This window comes from Protobothrops mucrosquamatus, unplaced genomic scaffold (assembly GCF_001527695.2).
Source record: "Protobothrops mucrosquamatus isolate PMUCROS unplaced genomic scaffold, P.Mucros_1.0 scaffold4475, whole genome shotgun sequence".
In the NCBI taxonomy this organism is placed as follows: Eukaryota; Metazoa; Chordata; class Lepidosauria; order Squamata; family Viperidae; genus Protobothrops; species Protobothrops mucrosquamatus.
In genome coordinates this window covers 25,296-41,566 of record NW_015390383.1, presented here as the reverse complement: position 1 = coordinate 41,566, position 16,271 = coordinate 25,296, and the positions used below count along the sequence as shown (strand labels likewise).

Here is a 16,271-nt window from a genome sequence, read left to right as displayed (position 1 = left end):
AGGAAGGAAGGAAGGAAGGAAGGAAGGAAGGAAGGAAGGAAGGAAGGAAGGAAGGAAGGAAGGAAGGAAGGAAGGGGAAAGGATAGAACAGTATTTTTAATGCTTCCTCAGATTTTTTTTTAATGGCACCAAGTAACCTTTTACTCTTAAAAAAACTGCTTCAGTCAGTGCCCTTTCTTTGGAGAGAAATGTGTCCTCAACACTCGGATAAAATAAACTGCACTTTTACACCATGTAAAAAAGTGTTCCTTTTCTATAGCCACCCAGTCATCGTTCATTACAGTATTTGAACACTCACTAAGTGAACGGTTATAAGTCAAGGACTCTCTGTAATTCGGGAAGGTAGCCATTACAGACAGTGAAGGCCATCTGGGCAAAACTGATTTGGAACTTATTTTTTCCTCTTCCTTCAAATCCAGCTCCTTTTTTCCTGCCATTCATCCTGGGTGATGGACTTCTTGCCTTCCGGTTCATTTCATCCAGGGATGGGGAACCATGCCTCTTTTGTGCCTTGTGGACTTCCGACTCCCAGAATTCCTGAGCCAGCCAAGAATTCTGGGAGTTGAAGTCCACAAGTCATAGAGGGGCCATCGTTCCCCACCTCTGATTTTGTCATTGGAGAGATCCATGTATACCTTCTCTTCCGTTCCCGCCAATATAATTCTGACAGGGGAGGAGAACTGGTGACCTGAAAGATTATCAATCACTGGCAGCCCTAATTAGTAGCCCTCACCACATCTTGCAATTATCAATTCCACAATTAAGTTAGAGGTGGCTTAATTATAAGCACGCTACATTCCTCTCCCAGTCTTCTGCCAGGTGCGTTATTAAGATTTCTTCTTTCAATGTTCTTTTCAGAGGTGGATTATCTACGTCAACAAAGGGGACCATGGTTTCGACAATGAAGGCATGGACATGAAGACCATCTTTAGAGCTTTCGGACCTGCTTTCAAGAAAGGGTATTTAGCAGAACCTTTTGACAGCATCCACATTTATCCTCTGATGTGCAAGCTCCTAGGAGTCCAGCCAGAACTGAATAATGGTTCCCTGACAGTTACTGAAGAGATGCTCAGGACATCAGCATCGGGCAAATGCCTTGCTCCTTTCCTAAGTTTTGGGACCATAAGTCTCCTCTTTCTCCTGATCTCCATCTAGCTTTGACATAGGGTACGATCCATCATCAAAGCTAATCCATGCTTTTTTCCTTTGCCTTGTAAAGAAAAAAAATATGGATGTGTTATGGAAGATCATGGGTGGGAAACATATATTTATCTCCGTATTTGTCAAAATCTTTTGAGATCTGAAAGCAGTAAGTGATGGGCCACCTAAACACAGCAATGCTAGGAAGGCAATAGAGATGAGGAAGGACTAGAAATAGACCTTCAGAAAGGATGGAGGGAATTGGGCAAGTTTAATCTCATTCCCAAAAAAAAATGCAGACTGGGTATCATCTCTTTTTCCTAGGACGTAAAAAGATCCCCTCACTTCTGTCCTGTCACAATCTGTTCGTCATTACTCTAGAACACAAGATATGTAACAGCGGTTTTTAATGCAGGCCTTCTTGGATTAGCAGTCCTTCGGACAGTCATCTTGTCACCCTAGACACCTTGTGGTTTGACTACTGCAACTTGCTGTGTAGGGGGCAGCCCCTGAACCCTTCCCAGAAGCTTCGACTATTCCAGAATGCAGCAGATGGATGCATATGCCTTGGTGTGCCCATGTAAACACTTCTGCTTCATGAGCTGCACCGTGTGGTTCCAGGTGCAAGTCAAGAGGCTGGTGGCTACCTATAAAGCCTTACATGGCATAGGGCCCGTCCTATTTCCATAGCTACCTGATCACTTTGATTCAACAGAGTTAGCATGCTCTAGGTTCCTTTGATTAAACAATGCCATCTTTCGGGACCCCAGAAGCAGGCCATCTGTGTCAGAGCACTTACCTTCTAGAATGAGGTCCCCCACCATGAGATCTAGGGGTTCCCCCCCCCTGCCATGCTGATGCAGGACTTTGACTAGGACGTTGATGTAGCCCCCTTTTGCTCTGTGTGGAATTGCTTCTCGTTGTTCCCTGTTTTTTGCATCTTTTGATCCTTTGTTGTATTATTGCATTGTTTTAATTTTTTTTCCCTGTGTCTTTTATTTGTGAATTGCTGGAGTTGCTGAGAGTCAGCCGATGTAAATATTCAATAAATAATTTTTTTTAAAAAAAATGATTATTTCCCAGTTGGTTGTGTTTTTTACTCAGATCGTATGTCGGAATGAGAAAAAAAAAACCAGAGTCGGCACTTTTTCAGCTCGATAAAACTATTCTAGTGAAAAAAATCTGGATCTGTACATAACTTCAATCAACCTGCAGTTTTGAGAGCTGCTCGTTTCTGTTCTTATTTCTCTTCTTCAGGTGACCCAAAGCTTCTTTTCTGGATTTTCTTTGGTCCTTTAAATGACCGGGACCCTTTGACCCAGTTGCGAAGGCGCTGAACCAGAAACTGGAAGATTGTCAATTCCAGTCCTTTTCTTGGACGCACAGGTATTCCTCAAAGTACGACCACAGTTAGGATCAGAATTTTTGTTGCTAAACAAGGTAGTTGTAAATAAGTCATACCTGATTTTACGATCTTTTTTTAAACCATGGTTGTTAAGTGAATCACTGAGCTGTTAAGCAAATTGTTCGTTCACCAAGCAAATCTGTCTTCTCCCATTGACTTCGCTTGTCGGAAGCAGATGGGAAAGTCATAAATTCTGATCATGTGACACTCCAGTCATACTAAATACATGCAGGGTCTGAGCATGCAAATTTTGATCACATAGCCATGGGGATATGGTCGTAAGTGTGAGGCCCATTTGTAAGTCGTTTGTTTTCAGTGCTGTTGTAGCCTCAGTCACTAAATGAATGGTTGTAAATCAAGGACTATCTGCAGAAACCAGCTGGAGGACTTTGGGCTGGTCAAACTGGGTCCAGCTGACCTCAACAAGCTGTTGTAGAAGTAGGGAAGTAGGAGGCGGTAGCAATAGGTGCACCAACTTGAGTTGTACAAACTAAATCGGCATAGATATCAAACCCATGAATATTAACGTGCATTAAACTGTCCCACACTGGACAATCACCCCATTTCTAGAGAAGACAATTGTCGGACCTGCAACAACTTAAATCTCTAGATAAGAACGATCCTTGACTCTATTTGTCGAGAAAGGCATAGTTCAGTGGTGGCGAACCTATGGCACAGGTGCCAGAGATGGCACTCAGAGCCCTCTCTGTGGGCACGCGTGCCGTTGCCCCAGTCCTAGGCCTTCAGCTGGGTTTTATAAAACCTTTTCGCTTTAGGCCTCCACCGCCATGTGCAAAAAAAAAAAAGGTTCAATCAGTCAATTTCAACTTCTCGCGGGAAAAAAAAAGATCTTGCAAAGTTGGAATTGATTGATTGAACTTTTTAGTCCCAAGCAGTCTGCTGTTACCACAGCCACACCCACCCAAAGGGCCACACCCAGCCAATTGGCCACACCCACCCGGCACTCAACGATGCATAAGTGGGTTTGGGGTTGCAGTTTGGGCACTCAGTCTCTAAAGGGTTCACCATCACTGGCATAGTTCTATTAGAGGTTAAGTACACTGCAGTATTGCAAAGCCAGAACCGAGAATCGCGTGCCAAAATCCCTACGTTCTACTTTTCCCTCCCTTAACGATCTCTCATTGTCCACCCCGGTGTAACCAATCAGGTTCAGGCAAGATATTTTCACAACGGTCAGTCCAAGCGCAGTTGGGTGTGCAGCTCCCTCCTTCTTCCAGCCGGGTGTCCTTGAGGCAGCATCTCAAGAAGATACAGCACGTACTTTCATTTCCCCAAGTATTCCCCCCCTTCATTCCTTCTCCCCACAGTTCATGGCAACCTGTCACCACATAGCGAAGCACAAGCAAACATAAGGTGGCAGTTGACAACAATGAAGATTCAAAGAAAGTACCATTCCTTGTTGTTATGTGCCGCCTTTACTGTGTCCACAGCCTGAGAGTGAGCACTGGATTCATAGGTTACACTAAACCAGGGGTCTAACAAACTTGGCAACTTAAAGACTTGTGGACTTCAACTCTGAGAATTCTGAAAGTTGAAGTCCACAAATCTCAAAAACTGTGAAGGCTGGACACCTCTGCACTAAAGCCTAATTTAGATTTATTGAACAGATCACAAACGGACACTGAGCTAAACCATATTGCAATTTGTTTAACCTTGCTTACCGTGCAAATCCAATCTCTTGTGATTTAGTTGTACGGCGTCTTCACTGCCTCCTCCTTCACTTTGGAGAAACATTTTCAATTCCTAACAAACAATAGGACAGCAGATGCTTTATTTGGGATGCCATCTATCTCCGGGTAAAAAGCGTACTAAGACCGTTTCAGCAATCTGTTAGAAGCTACCTAGGAACTGAACTAAAAGAGGCAAAATGCACCCATAAAAAACTCATTTTCAAAGTCGGCACATATGCTGCGGGCTGGTTTTGTGGACTGTGAAATGGGAAAGCATCCTTCTTCCCCATAAACAGCGTTAACGGAGGGAATAATAGAATTGTAAAAAGCAAAACTGCGTCACTCGAGATAGCTTAAGACCAGATAAAATTGTCCGTTTGCTAAGAAAAACTTTTGCAAACAAAGGGGCACAGATTAGGAGAAAGATTATACCTGAATTTGGGAAGACCAAGAGATCCTTCTTCAACTCCAACCCTATTGAGATAGATAGATAGATAGATAGATAGATAGATAGATAGATAGATAGATAGATAGATAGACAGACAGACAGACAGACAGACAGACAGACAGACAGACAGACAGACAGACAGACAGACAGACAGACAGACAGACAGACAGACAGACAGACAGACAGACAGATGATGGAGATGATGGATGATTGATAGAGACAGATATGCATTATAAATAGGTAGATAGATAGGTAGGTAGGTAAGTAGATAGATAGACAGACAAACAGACAGACAACCTTTATTATCATTTTTTACTGTGGGCACAATGGCACACATTAAAAATGAAATTTAGTTGCTTGGTCTCAAAGTGTACACATACATAACACACATTTAAACATACTATATACAACACATGTATAGACCTCCACCCTTACATATAAGCAACATATAAATATTAATCCCTGTCCATCTTGAATACATAACGGAAGGAGGAAGCTTGAGAGTTCACAAGGTTAATGCTGTATGGAACAAAACTGTGACTGAATTTGGATGTTCTGCTTCGGATACCACGGAGCCCCCTCCTCCCAGAAGGTAACAAGGAAAACAGGTCGTGAAGAGGATGTGTAGCGTCCCAGGCAATCTTGCGGACCCTGCTCAAGCAGCGCTTCTGTGCTGTGTCCTAATATCCAATTCAAATCCAAAAACTGATATGATTAATTTAATAATTGCAGTAAGAAAGGTCATAAAATGAGACAAAACTCATTTAACAACTGTCCCGCTTCTACAACAGAAATTGTGGGCTCATTGAACAGAAGAAAGAAACCGATTTCCCCGTTCAGACTGAAAGGGCTAAGGACCACCGCAAGCAGTTAACAGCATTTTGACGAAGCATTTTTAAATAACAGAATAACAGAGTTGAAGGAGACCGTGGAGGTCTTCTAATCTAGTCCATCCTCCTGCTCAAGCATGAGACCCTATAACATTACAGATACAGACAAATGGCTGTCCAGTCTCTAAGCCTCCAGTGATGGAGCACCCATAACTTCTGAAGGCAACTTCTGTTCCACTGGTTAATTGTCCTCACTATCAGGAAATTTCTCCTTAGTTCTCGGTTGCTTCTCTCCTTGGTTGTTTCCATCCATTGCTTGTTGTCCTGCCCTCTGGTGTTTTGGAGAATAGGTTGACTCCCACTTTGTTGCAGCCCCTCAAATATTGGAAGACTGCTATCATATCACCCCTAATCCTTCTTTTCACTAGAATAGACATATCCAATTCCTGCCACCTTTCTTCATGTTTTAGACTCCAGCCCCCTAATCCTCTTTGTTGCTCTTCACTAAACTCTTTCCAAAGTCTCAACATCTTTTTTATATCGTGGCAACCAAAACTGTTATCCTAAAGCTGTATCTTTATATGGGTTTAATAAGTATGTTTTTCTGCTTGTTGCCTTGATAATGGCAGACAACCTATTTCCTAGGCAGGCTGGGATCGCTCAGCCCTTTGATTGAAATGAAATCCAACATAAAGGAAGGTTTTACACTTAGGCAGGAAAAACCAAATACACAGGTACAGATTAGGTGAAACTTGGCTCAAAAATAGTAACTGGACCAGGGGAGACATGACAGCTGTCTTCCAAAATTGGAGGGGCTGCCCCAAAGAACAGGGACTCAACCTATTTTCCAAAGCACCAGAAGGCAAGACAAGAAACAACGGATGGAATCTAATCAAGGAGAGAAGCAACCTGGAATTCAGGAGAAATTTCCTGACAGTGAGAGCAATTAACCAGTGGAACGGCTTGCCTCCAGAGGTTGTGGGTGCTCCATCACTGGAGATTTTGAAGAAGAGACTGGACAGCCATTTCACTGATATGGTGCAGGATCTCTTGCTTCAGCAGGGGGTTAGACTAGAAGACCTCCAAGGTCCCTTCTGCGTTAGTCTGTTTATCTACCCCAAAACATCTGCAGCTCAGCCGCTGGAATGAACGCAGCCGCTTCGCCGCCCGCGCACAGGCTGGCACCGTCGCAAATGCGCGCACACGCGTTCCCAAAGGCACACACGCGCGCTCCAGGGCGGGTGGGCGCGCCCCCGCCGCGGAACCTTCCCCCACCACACCTCCGGAAGGCCAAAGGCACGGAGAAGGAGGAGGAGGAGGAGGAGCCGATGGAGGAAGGAGGGCAGGCCCTGGAAGGGCAGGCAGCGCTCGGCTTCCAGAGGGGCTTCCTAGCCGGGACGCGCCTGGCCGAGCTCCCCTGGCAGGTGAGCGCAAGGTAGCGCACAGCGGCGCCCGGGGGCGCTCGGTTGCACCAGCAGCGAGGCGCCTTAGCGCTTATTGAGAGACGCGCGTGGGGGGGGGAGAAACGCTGCCGGAGGCGGAGCGTGCGAGGGGGAGGGGCTTAAAATGTTACCAGATTTTTGGGGGGGGGGGTTGGAGAAGAGATTGCAAGTTAGGAAGGCGAGGGGGGGGCTGGAATCTTCCCTTCTGGATGCCCCCCCCCCGGTTTTATTCGCCTGCCAGATGCGACGCTCATGCTGCAGTATCCAGAAGTGCTGGAAATTGCGGTCCCTGAACATCTGGATTGCAACGCGGGGCTTTTGCCCCCCCCTGCTTTGCGTGGCTCAGAGGCGTGGAAAGGAGAATTCCTGATGCCTCGACTTAACAGCAGTTCGTTTAGTGACCGCTGGAAGATGCAACTGCACGGTCAAAAGTGGCTTCTGACACTTTTTCACACGTCCTTTGAAGCGTCCCCGCGGTCACCTGATCAAAATTGGGACGCTTTGGCAACCTGACTCACATTTATGACATTTGCAGCATCCCGGGATCACACGATCCCCTTTGGAGATCTTTTGACAAGCAGATTCGCTTAACGACCGGGTCACTAACTTATCAACTGCAGCGATTCGCTTAACCACTGGAGCAAGAAAGATGGCAAAATGGAGCACAGCTCACTTAACGGCAGAAACTTTGGGCTCAATTGTGGTCGTAAGTCGAGGACTACCTGTGTTGAAAACGAAATTTAGGCGGCTAGTCCCTCCCATCCTGCCTCTGGCTTTCGCTTCGTCTCCTTGCCTTTCCCACCAACCACTTTGCCCCCCCCCCCGTTAGTGCTAAATTGTGGGGGTGCTGCGGCTGAAAACCACCTGGCCTCACAGCTCTCTCCCCCTTTTCCGCGAAAGAAAAGGCTCTCTGCACATGCTCGCAGCTACTGTATTCCTCTGCTCCCCCCTTTTCCCTGTTAACAGCTCTTCCCTGAGCTGAATTGAGAGAGAACCCCCTAACTCCAGATTTCCATTTTTTCTGCCCTGCACAGAACAAATGTGATTTTTTTAAATAAAAAAAATGAAAAATCACTTTTAAAAAACCTTAGGTTTCATAGAAGAACACAGAAATTGCTGATGGCTGCATATAAAAAAATAAAATGATGCTTCCACGAGCTATAATTCATTTAACCGCCCTTCCTTTCCATTAAATTGTACGTGTGTTTTGTTGTTCTAGAGCCTTGAAGAGATCCTAAAATATTCAAAGGATTCCTCTCCATTTTTGGCTATCCTGCAGAAGGTAAAGATTTCTTTGGAAATGGGTCTTTATTTTTTCCACAATGTTCCCAGGCAAATTGATGGAGAAACTGAGGCGGTGGGGCTTTAAGGGGTAACCCTTAGTAATGAAGGGAGTGCAAGACAGTCTTACATCTCTTGTTTTGCACCGATTATGCACAAACAGTATCGCGGTTGAGTTCGCGCCTCCCTCAAAGCTAAGATGTGAAGTTTTTTAGTTTTGTTTTTATGTGTTTTGTGGACATGGCCCTTGTAGTTTTGCAAATCACGAATTATAGCAATAACAACAACACTTTGACTTGTATACCGCTTCACAGTGCTTTATAGCCTTCTCTGAGCAGCTTACTCTGTCAACATATTGGTTGTTTTCTGGCAGACGTTTCATTACCCAAATGAGGTAGCAACATTAGACCCTAGTTTGGGCAGTGAAACATCTGCAAGGAAACAGACAAGCTCAGAGAGCACCAAGGACCCTCAGATGTGAGGTCGTTTTATCATGTGGGCATCTGCTCTTGTTTGCCTTGTTTCAGACGGTGTTTCATCCACTCTGCTTGAAGTATCCTCCATCTGTTCAATACAGAAGACGGTTCTTATCAGAGCTGATCAAAAAGGTACAGCTGGGTTTGTGGGAATACTAACAACAACAACAACAACAACAACAACAACAACAACAACAATAATAATAATAATAATAATAATAATAATAATAATAATAATAATAATAATAATAATTAGATCGCACAGACTGACTACAAGCAATGGCGTGACAAAGTAGCAACAATGGTGCATTGGAAGATCTGCAAGAAATATCATTTGCCTGTAAGCAAGAACTGGTAGGATCATAAAATAGAGAAAGTCATAGAAAATGATAAAATTAAACTGCTTTGGGACTTCAGAATTCAAACAGACAAGTACTTGCAACATAACACCTTGGACTTAACAATTGTCGATAAGACAGACAAAAAAGTCTGGATAGTGGACGTGGCAGTGCCTGGAGACAGCAGAATAGACGAGAAAGAACTGGAGAAGATAACAAAATACAAAGACCTACAAATAGAAATAGAAAGACGGTGGCAAAGGCAAGCAAGGGTAGTACCAATAGTAATAGGCACCTTGGGTGCAATCCCAAAACAACTAGAGCACCACTTGAACACCATTGGCATTGACAAATTCGCCATTAGTCAATTGCAAAAGGCGGCCTTACTAGGAACTGCTTCCATCCTGTGACAAGATCTGTAATACCATCAAACATCCACATCTGCCTATCCCAGGTCCTTGGCAAGGACTCGATAGGTAGACAAAAATGCCAAATCCAGTCTGAACATCTGGCTGACTGTGCAATGATTAATAATAATAATAATAATAATAATAATAATAATAATAATAATAATAATAATAATAATAATAATAAAGTTGGAAGGGACCTTGGAGGTCATCTAGTCCAACCCCCTGCTCAGGCAGGGAACCCTATACCATTTCAGACAAATGGCTGTCCAGTCTCTTCTTAAAAACTTCCAGTGTTGGAGCATTCACAGCATTCACAGCTTCTGGACCGCGTAAGTTAGTCTACTGTAACGAACTCCTCATGAGACTGTCCTTGAAGACAATCCAGAGTGATATTTCTCAACCTCGGCACCTTAAAGATGTGTGGACTTCAAATCCCAGAATTCTCCAGCCAAGTCCATACACCTTCAAGGGGCCAAGGTTGGTAAACATTGGTCCGGAAGCTCTCGGACTTCTGACTGTAGACTGGAATCCAGTCAAACTATACTGGCTGCGGTGAGATTTCAGAGAAAGATCGTTTTATTTTGAAGCTGAATTAAAGGTGCAGCTTGGGGTCTTAATGAAGCTGGCTGAAAGATTTCCTGTTTGGCGACTCCCTTTGCTACCCAAATATGCCCTGTTTCAAGAAGCTCTAAATGGGCAGATTTACAAGTAAAATAAAAATAATAATAATAGTCTGGAATATACCCATAAACAAGGTTTCCTTAACCACTATCACATTCCTTGGTCATTTTTAATTAGACCTTTATTCTAGTAACAATGGGAATGTGGCTGCCACCTGGATTTTTTTTTTTTTTGACCTTTTAGCAATTTCCAGTAATATTTGGAATAACTTGCTATTTTTGATATATTTATTTTAGATGGTATCAAATGCTTTATTTTTTAAGATTATAGCTACACATTTTGACCCCTACTGTAAACCTTGATATAAATATATCAAATGATTTTGATATAAATGTTGAGGATTGTATCTTGAGATTAATACCTCGCCTCTCAGTTGGGAGATGTTTATTTTTTTTTCTATTGATGTCTGCTTGTATGACTCTGTCTTGCTATTTATAAAAAGCAGGCAAGCCTGGCAATTATTCTGCAGCCAAGCTACAGAAAGTGCTGTGGAAAGAAATAAAATAAAATCTCATTGGATTGCTTTGTTTTCTGTCTGGATCCTCTTCCCAAATTAGTATCTCCTACTGTCTTTTCCTTCATTGCAGCATGAATCGACATGCGCTGAGCCACTGGATCAACTCTACGAAGCCCTTGGGGATGTCCTAAAGACTGAAGAAACCACACACTGTTACAAAAACTACTTATTGGTAAGTAGGAAGTTTCTTGTTTTGTTTTGTTTTTTAAATCTGTCTTTAAAGCAGCTGTCTTTAAATCTTTGGGTTCAGTCTTCATGTTCACCTTACAGTAGTGGCCAAAATTGTGGAAACCTGTTGGGAAAAGTGTACAGTAGAAATGCCACCTTTGGTTAAGTTTCCACCCATTTTTTCTTCTAATTTCTTTATAACTGTAGCCTTGTTCACTTAATAATACTATTTTACATTGCTTTCTGGGTGACCAATCAACTCTTTGCACCATTACTTTAATTTTATGACTTTTTACAAGCTCACTCAATGAAAGAACACAAAAAAACCCAACCAACTTGATAGCGATCCCATAACACACTGACAAATGTCCTCCTCTCAGCTTCAATACATGACATCAATAACTGGATCCTACTGTGATCTGATTGGCTCATTGCCAAAACAAGATGACACCCGATTGGCTCTCTAAACACTCATGCTCATTGGCTAGAATCAGATGAAGGAAAGCTACCTGATATCAACCTAAGCAAGTTGTGCTTCCTTTTTCTGGTTATTTGGCTATAACTTTTCATAGAATACAGTACAGATAATTGAACAAACTATGTTGCATTACATTCCTGATTAAATTATCTTTCCATTGATATATATAATTTTATGGTATTACTTCCCCCAAAGAGTGGTGTTATTAGCCATCAAACCTCAAAAATACACTTTTCCCAAAAGGTTTCTACAATTTTGGCCACTACTGTACATGGATTCTACTGGAACCTGGAGCCTAAGCTAGAAATCACAGCACACACTAAACTTACAATGGTTTTGTTAAAATTGTCTCTGTAGAGGATTATGGCCATAGCCTTAAAGAATATGTTGAGCAATGGTTAGGAAAACATGAGTTTAGCTCAAGAAAACAGGAAAGGTTGAGAAAGAAACTCAAGATTGACTTATTTTGAACCTCTTTTTTGGGTGTAAAAAGAGGGGGGAGAGAAAGAATCTCTTCCAAGTTTTGAAGATTTTGTCGCTATACAATAAAGTTAAGTTCTAATAGTGCTGTTTCCAGCTCTGATCTACTTCAGAGGGCTCACACTTGACTCAAGCTAAACTTTGGAAGAATTTATGGATGTGTTTATGTAATTTTCTTGGCAGCCACAGAGAAGTGGCTTACCGTTGCTGTCACATCAAAATTTGTTTGACTTACTAATCTGTCCTATAATGTTTGACTTTCGTAGTAATGTTGTTAAAGTTAGTAACACGGTTGTGAAGTAAATCTGGCTTTCCTCATCGACTTTGCTGGTTGGAAGGTCACAAAAGTGATCGCATGACCCTGGGTGGGACACTTGAACTGCCATGAATACATGCAGTTGCCAAGCATCTGAATTTTGATCCCGGAGATGTTTGTGTGAAAATGGTCACAATTCACTTTTTTCAGTGTCGTTTAACTTCAAACGGTTACTAACGAATGATTGTAAATCAAGGACTACCTGTATATAAGGAGAGAGAGAGAGGGAGGGAGAGAGAGAGAGAGAGAGAGAGAGAGAGAGAGAGAGAGAGAGAGAGAGAGAGAGAATGTGTGTTTGACTTACGGCTGATAAGCTCATCTCATAAGCCCATCCAAATTACCGTATATACTTGGTACCGTATATATAAGCCTTGATAAGCCCATCCAAATTACCGTATATACTTGTTACGGTATATATAAGCCTTGCTAAGCCTATCCCATAAGCCCATCCAAATTACAGTATATACTTGATACCGTATATATAAGCCTTGATAAGCCCATTTGCAGACAAGCCCACCCATGAATGTTTAGCCAAAATTCCATGAAAAGCCCTGCCGTCTACAGATAACCCAAGCCTGTGTTTTTTATTTCCACAGCTGGCTTAGCCCTTCCAATCTTTACTGGATTCATGTTCTGTTAAAACCCAAGACATGAATTGTTCTGAAGATGCTAAAACCCTGCACCGCTTGTTCCTAAGGAAGCAATTATATTTCTCCTCGCTTTCATAACAGGCCTCACAAAATTGGCTGCCATAAAACCCCATAGTAGTTAGCAGCCTCTAGCTAATTTGGGAAATAGCAGGGTTAGGCCTCCTGAATGCACAGATGGGACCCATCAGGGAACACCAGGGCAGAACGCCAGACTGGCAAACCAACGCTATCCCGGAAGAAGGCAGTGTCAACTCCCCGTTGTGCTGTTGCGGAGAAAACGGCGTAGATGTTTTGTACAACATCCCCAGGCATCTTAATTCAACTCAAGGGTGTCTTTCCCTTCATTGTCTCCAAATGGGATGGATCCTTCCTACCAATATGTTCCTCTCAGCCCTCAGGAGACGCCATTACGCTTCGGGAAAATGTGGCCATCGTTTCACAAGGAACAACAGGTCTGGTCACCTGGGATGCCGGTCTCTACCTGGCCGAATGGGCTCTGGAGAATTCGGAGGTCTTCAGAAGCAGGTACGGCTTCTCCATTTAGGTTTGAACAGCTTCTGCATCTTCAGCTTCTAAGTCAGTGGTTCTCAACCTGTGGGTCGGGACCCCATTTGGGGTCGATCGACCATTTCATGGGGGTCGCCAAGCAAGGCTGTCCGCCATTTTTTTGTCCGCCATTTTTTTTGTCCCCCATTTTTTCCCCCTTTTCCGGCGGGTGCCTTACCTCCCTTGGGCTGGGCCAGCTGGTGGTCAGCCTGCTCCGTCTCTGCCGCTTGCCAGCTACACCTCGGCCGGCACAGGGGGCGGAACCACGCATGCGCGGCGCTCCCGGGCAGGGAAAGTCCTCAACTTACGACCGGTTTAGTCCTCGACTTACGACCAGTTTAGTCCTCGACTTACAACCAGTTGGGGTTGTGGCATTAAAAAGGTTGAGAACCACTGTTCTAAGTCCTTTCCACTTATCACTTCAGATTCTGCTTCTATAGTTGCTCCTTTCCGCTTAAGTGTCACCTCGGCTTCTGCTTCTTCAGCACCTAATTCCCGTGTAGGCACCACGTTAGCTTTGGCCTGTCCGGGTTCCCTCAGTTTCTGCCTTTTTGACTTCTAATTCCTCTTTAGGTATCACATCGGCCTCTTCCTCTATAATTACTGCCTTCTGTTTAAGTGCTTTCTCTATTGACTTTCCTTTAAGTGTCAACTCAGCTTCTGCTTCTTCAACTTCTAATTCCCCTTTAGATACCACATCAGCCTCTGCCTCTCCAGTTTCTGGCTTCCATTTCAAGGCAACCTTGCTTTCTGCCCTCTTCCCCTCAGCTTCTAATTTCCTTTCAGCTATCTGATCAGATTCTGCCTCTATAGTTTCTGCTTTTCCCTTAACTGTCACCTCAGCTTCTGCTTCTTCAACATCTAACCACCTTAGCTTTGACCAGTCCAGGTTCTGCCTCTCTTTTAAGCATCATTTCAGCTTCTGCTTCTTCAGCATATAACTCCAGTTAATGCTTAGTTTGAGGCCTTGGGGAAGACTGGCCTGAACTTGCTAAAAAGTGGGACCTGTCGGGGAAACTTATCAAAGGATATACTTTTTGGATAAAATGGAAAGCAAATAAGCATAAAGCCCCCTGCGTTATACACCGTGACGTGTGCTTTGGTTAATCTTATACGGGTAGTCCTCAGCTTACAACAGTTTACTTAGTGGCCGTTCAACGTTACAACGGCACTGAAAAAAAGTCACTTATGACCGTTTTTTACACTCAACGATCATTGCAGCATCCCCGTGTTTACGTGATGCAAATTCAGACACTTGGCAACTGATTCGTATTTATGACCATCACAGTGTCCTGGAATCACGTGATCCCCTTTTGCGACCTTCTGACAAGCAAAGTCAATGGGGAAGCCAGATTCACTTAACAACGGTGTTACTAACTTGATGACCGCAGTGATTCGCTTAACGACTGTGGCAAGAAAAGTCATAAAACGAGGCAAAACTCACTTAACAATTGTCTCACTTAACGACAGAAATTTTGGGCTCAATTGTGGTCATAAATCGAGGACCACCTGTACAGGTAATTCTCAACTGACGACTGCAGTTGAACCGTGAATTGATAAAGTGAATTGCACCCTATTTTACAAACTTTTTGTCACGGTTGCGAAGCGAATTGTGATTGTTAAGCAAACCTAGACTTGGCTAGCTAGAGAAAAGAAGGAGTAGGAGTGACCTGAGAGCAGTATTCCAGCATTTGAGAGGCTGCCACAAAGAGGAGAGGGTCAGTTTATTTTCCAAAGCATCAGAAGGCAAGACAAGAAACAACAGATGGAAACTAATCAAGGAGAGAAGCAACCTGGAATTAAGGAGAAACTTCCTAACAGGGAGGACAATTAACCAGTGGAACGGCTTGCCTCCAGAAGTTGTGGGCGTTCCATCACTGGAGGTTTTCAAGGAGAGACTGGACAGCCGCTTGTTTGAAATGGTATAGGGTCAACTGCTTGAACAGGGGGCTGGACTAGAAGACCTCCAAGGTCCCTTCCAGCTCTATTCTGATTCTGATTCATCTTCTTTCATTGACTTGGCTGGTCAGAAACACCTTGAGAACATTCCATATGGTGATCCTGGGACAGTGCAACTGTCATAAAGACACAGCAGTTGCCAAGCAACTGAATTTTGATCACCTGACCGCAGGAGAGCTGCAATACTCCTAAGGTGAGAGGACCAATCATAACTCGTTTTTTTTTTTCCAGTGCCCTTATAACGTTGAAGTGTTCTTAAACAAACGGTTGTAAGTCAAGGAGTAATTTTCTCCCTGCTTTCTCTGAAACCTGAAGCAGTTTGCATGGAGAACTCTCCTTATTTTACGTATTTCTTTATTCGATAGGGTAGGCCAGTGGTGGCGAACCTATGGCACGGGTGCCAGAGGCGGCACTCAGAGCCCTCTCTGTGGGCACGCGCGCTGTCGCCCCAGTCCTAGACCTTCAGCTGGGTTTTATAAAACCTTTTCGCTTTAGGCCTCCGCTGCCGTGTGCAAAAAAAAAAGGTTCAACTTCTCGCGGGGAAAAAAAAGATCTTGCAAAGTTGGAATTGATTGATTGAACTTTTTAGTCCCACCCAGTCTGCTGTTACCACTGCAGCCACGCCCACCCAAAGGGCCACGCCCACCCAATGGGCCACGCCTACCCAATGGGCCACGCCTACCCAATGGGCCACACCCACCCGGCACCCGACGATGCATGTGGGTTTTGGGTTGCAGTTTGGGCACTCGGTCTCTAAAAGGTTCGCCATCGCTGGGGTAGGCTGAGCAATACTGACTGGGCCAAAGACGCCTAGTCAATTGCCCTGGCTAAGGATGGATTTGGACCAAGGCCCTCTTCCTAGCTCCATAACACTGAGAAGAACTGTCAGAATCCAATTATATTTCATCTCTAGTTATCAAGTATAGAAAACCCCATTTCTGCCTTCTCTGGATTCTGTCATACGATGAAGGGAAGGGGGTGAACAAAGGGGCTTTATGGCCCTCACTTCCTTCAG

The 16,271-nt window shown here is 43.9% G+C and overlaps 1 protein-coding gene across 1 annotated transcript in view; it reads left to right on the top strand.

The window, feature by feature from the left end:
- Positions 1 to 858: 858 nt before the first annotated feature.
- The window catches only part of EEF2KMT (eukaryotic elongation factor 2 lysine methyltransferase), a gene marked incomplete at its 5' end in the record, with an annotated part of 22,233 nt that continues 6,820 nt past the window's right edge, over positions 859 to 16,271 (top strand). Inside the window, 6 exons of the mRNA XM_015828411.2 lie at positions 859 to 1,053; positions 6,804 to 6,938; positions 8,176 to 8,238; positions 8,765 to 8,845; positions 10,730 to 10,831; positions 13,143 to 13,276. Coding sequence (XP_015683897.2) covers positions 859 to 1,053; positions 6,804 to 6,938; positions 8,176 to 8,238; positions 8,765 to 8,845; positions 10,730 to 10,831; positions 13,143 to 13,276 — 710 coding nt within the window. The remainder of the gene's footprint in view (positions 1,054 to 6,803; positions 6,939 to 8,175; positions 8,239 to 8,764; positions 8,846 to 10,729; positions 10,832 to 13,142; positions 13,277 to 16,271) is intronic.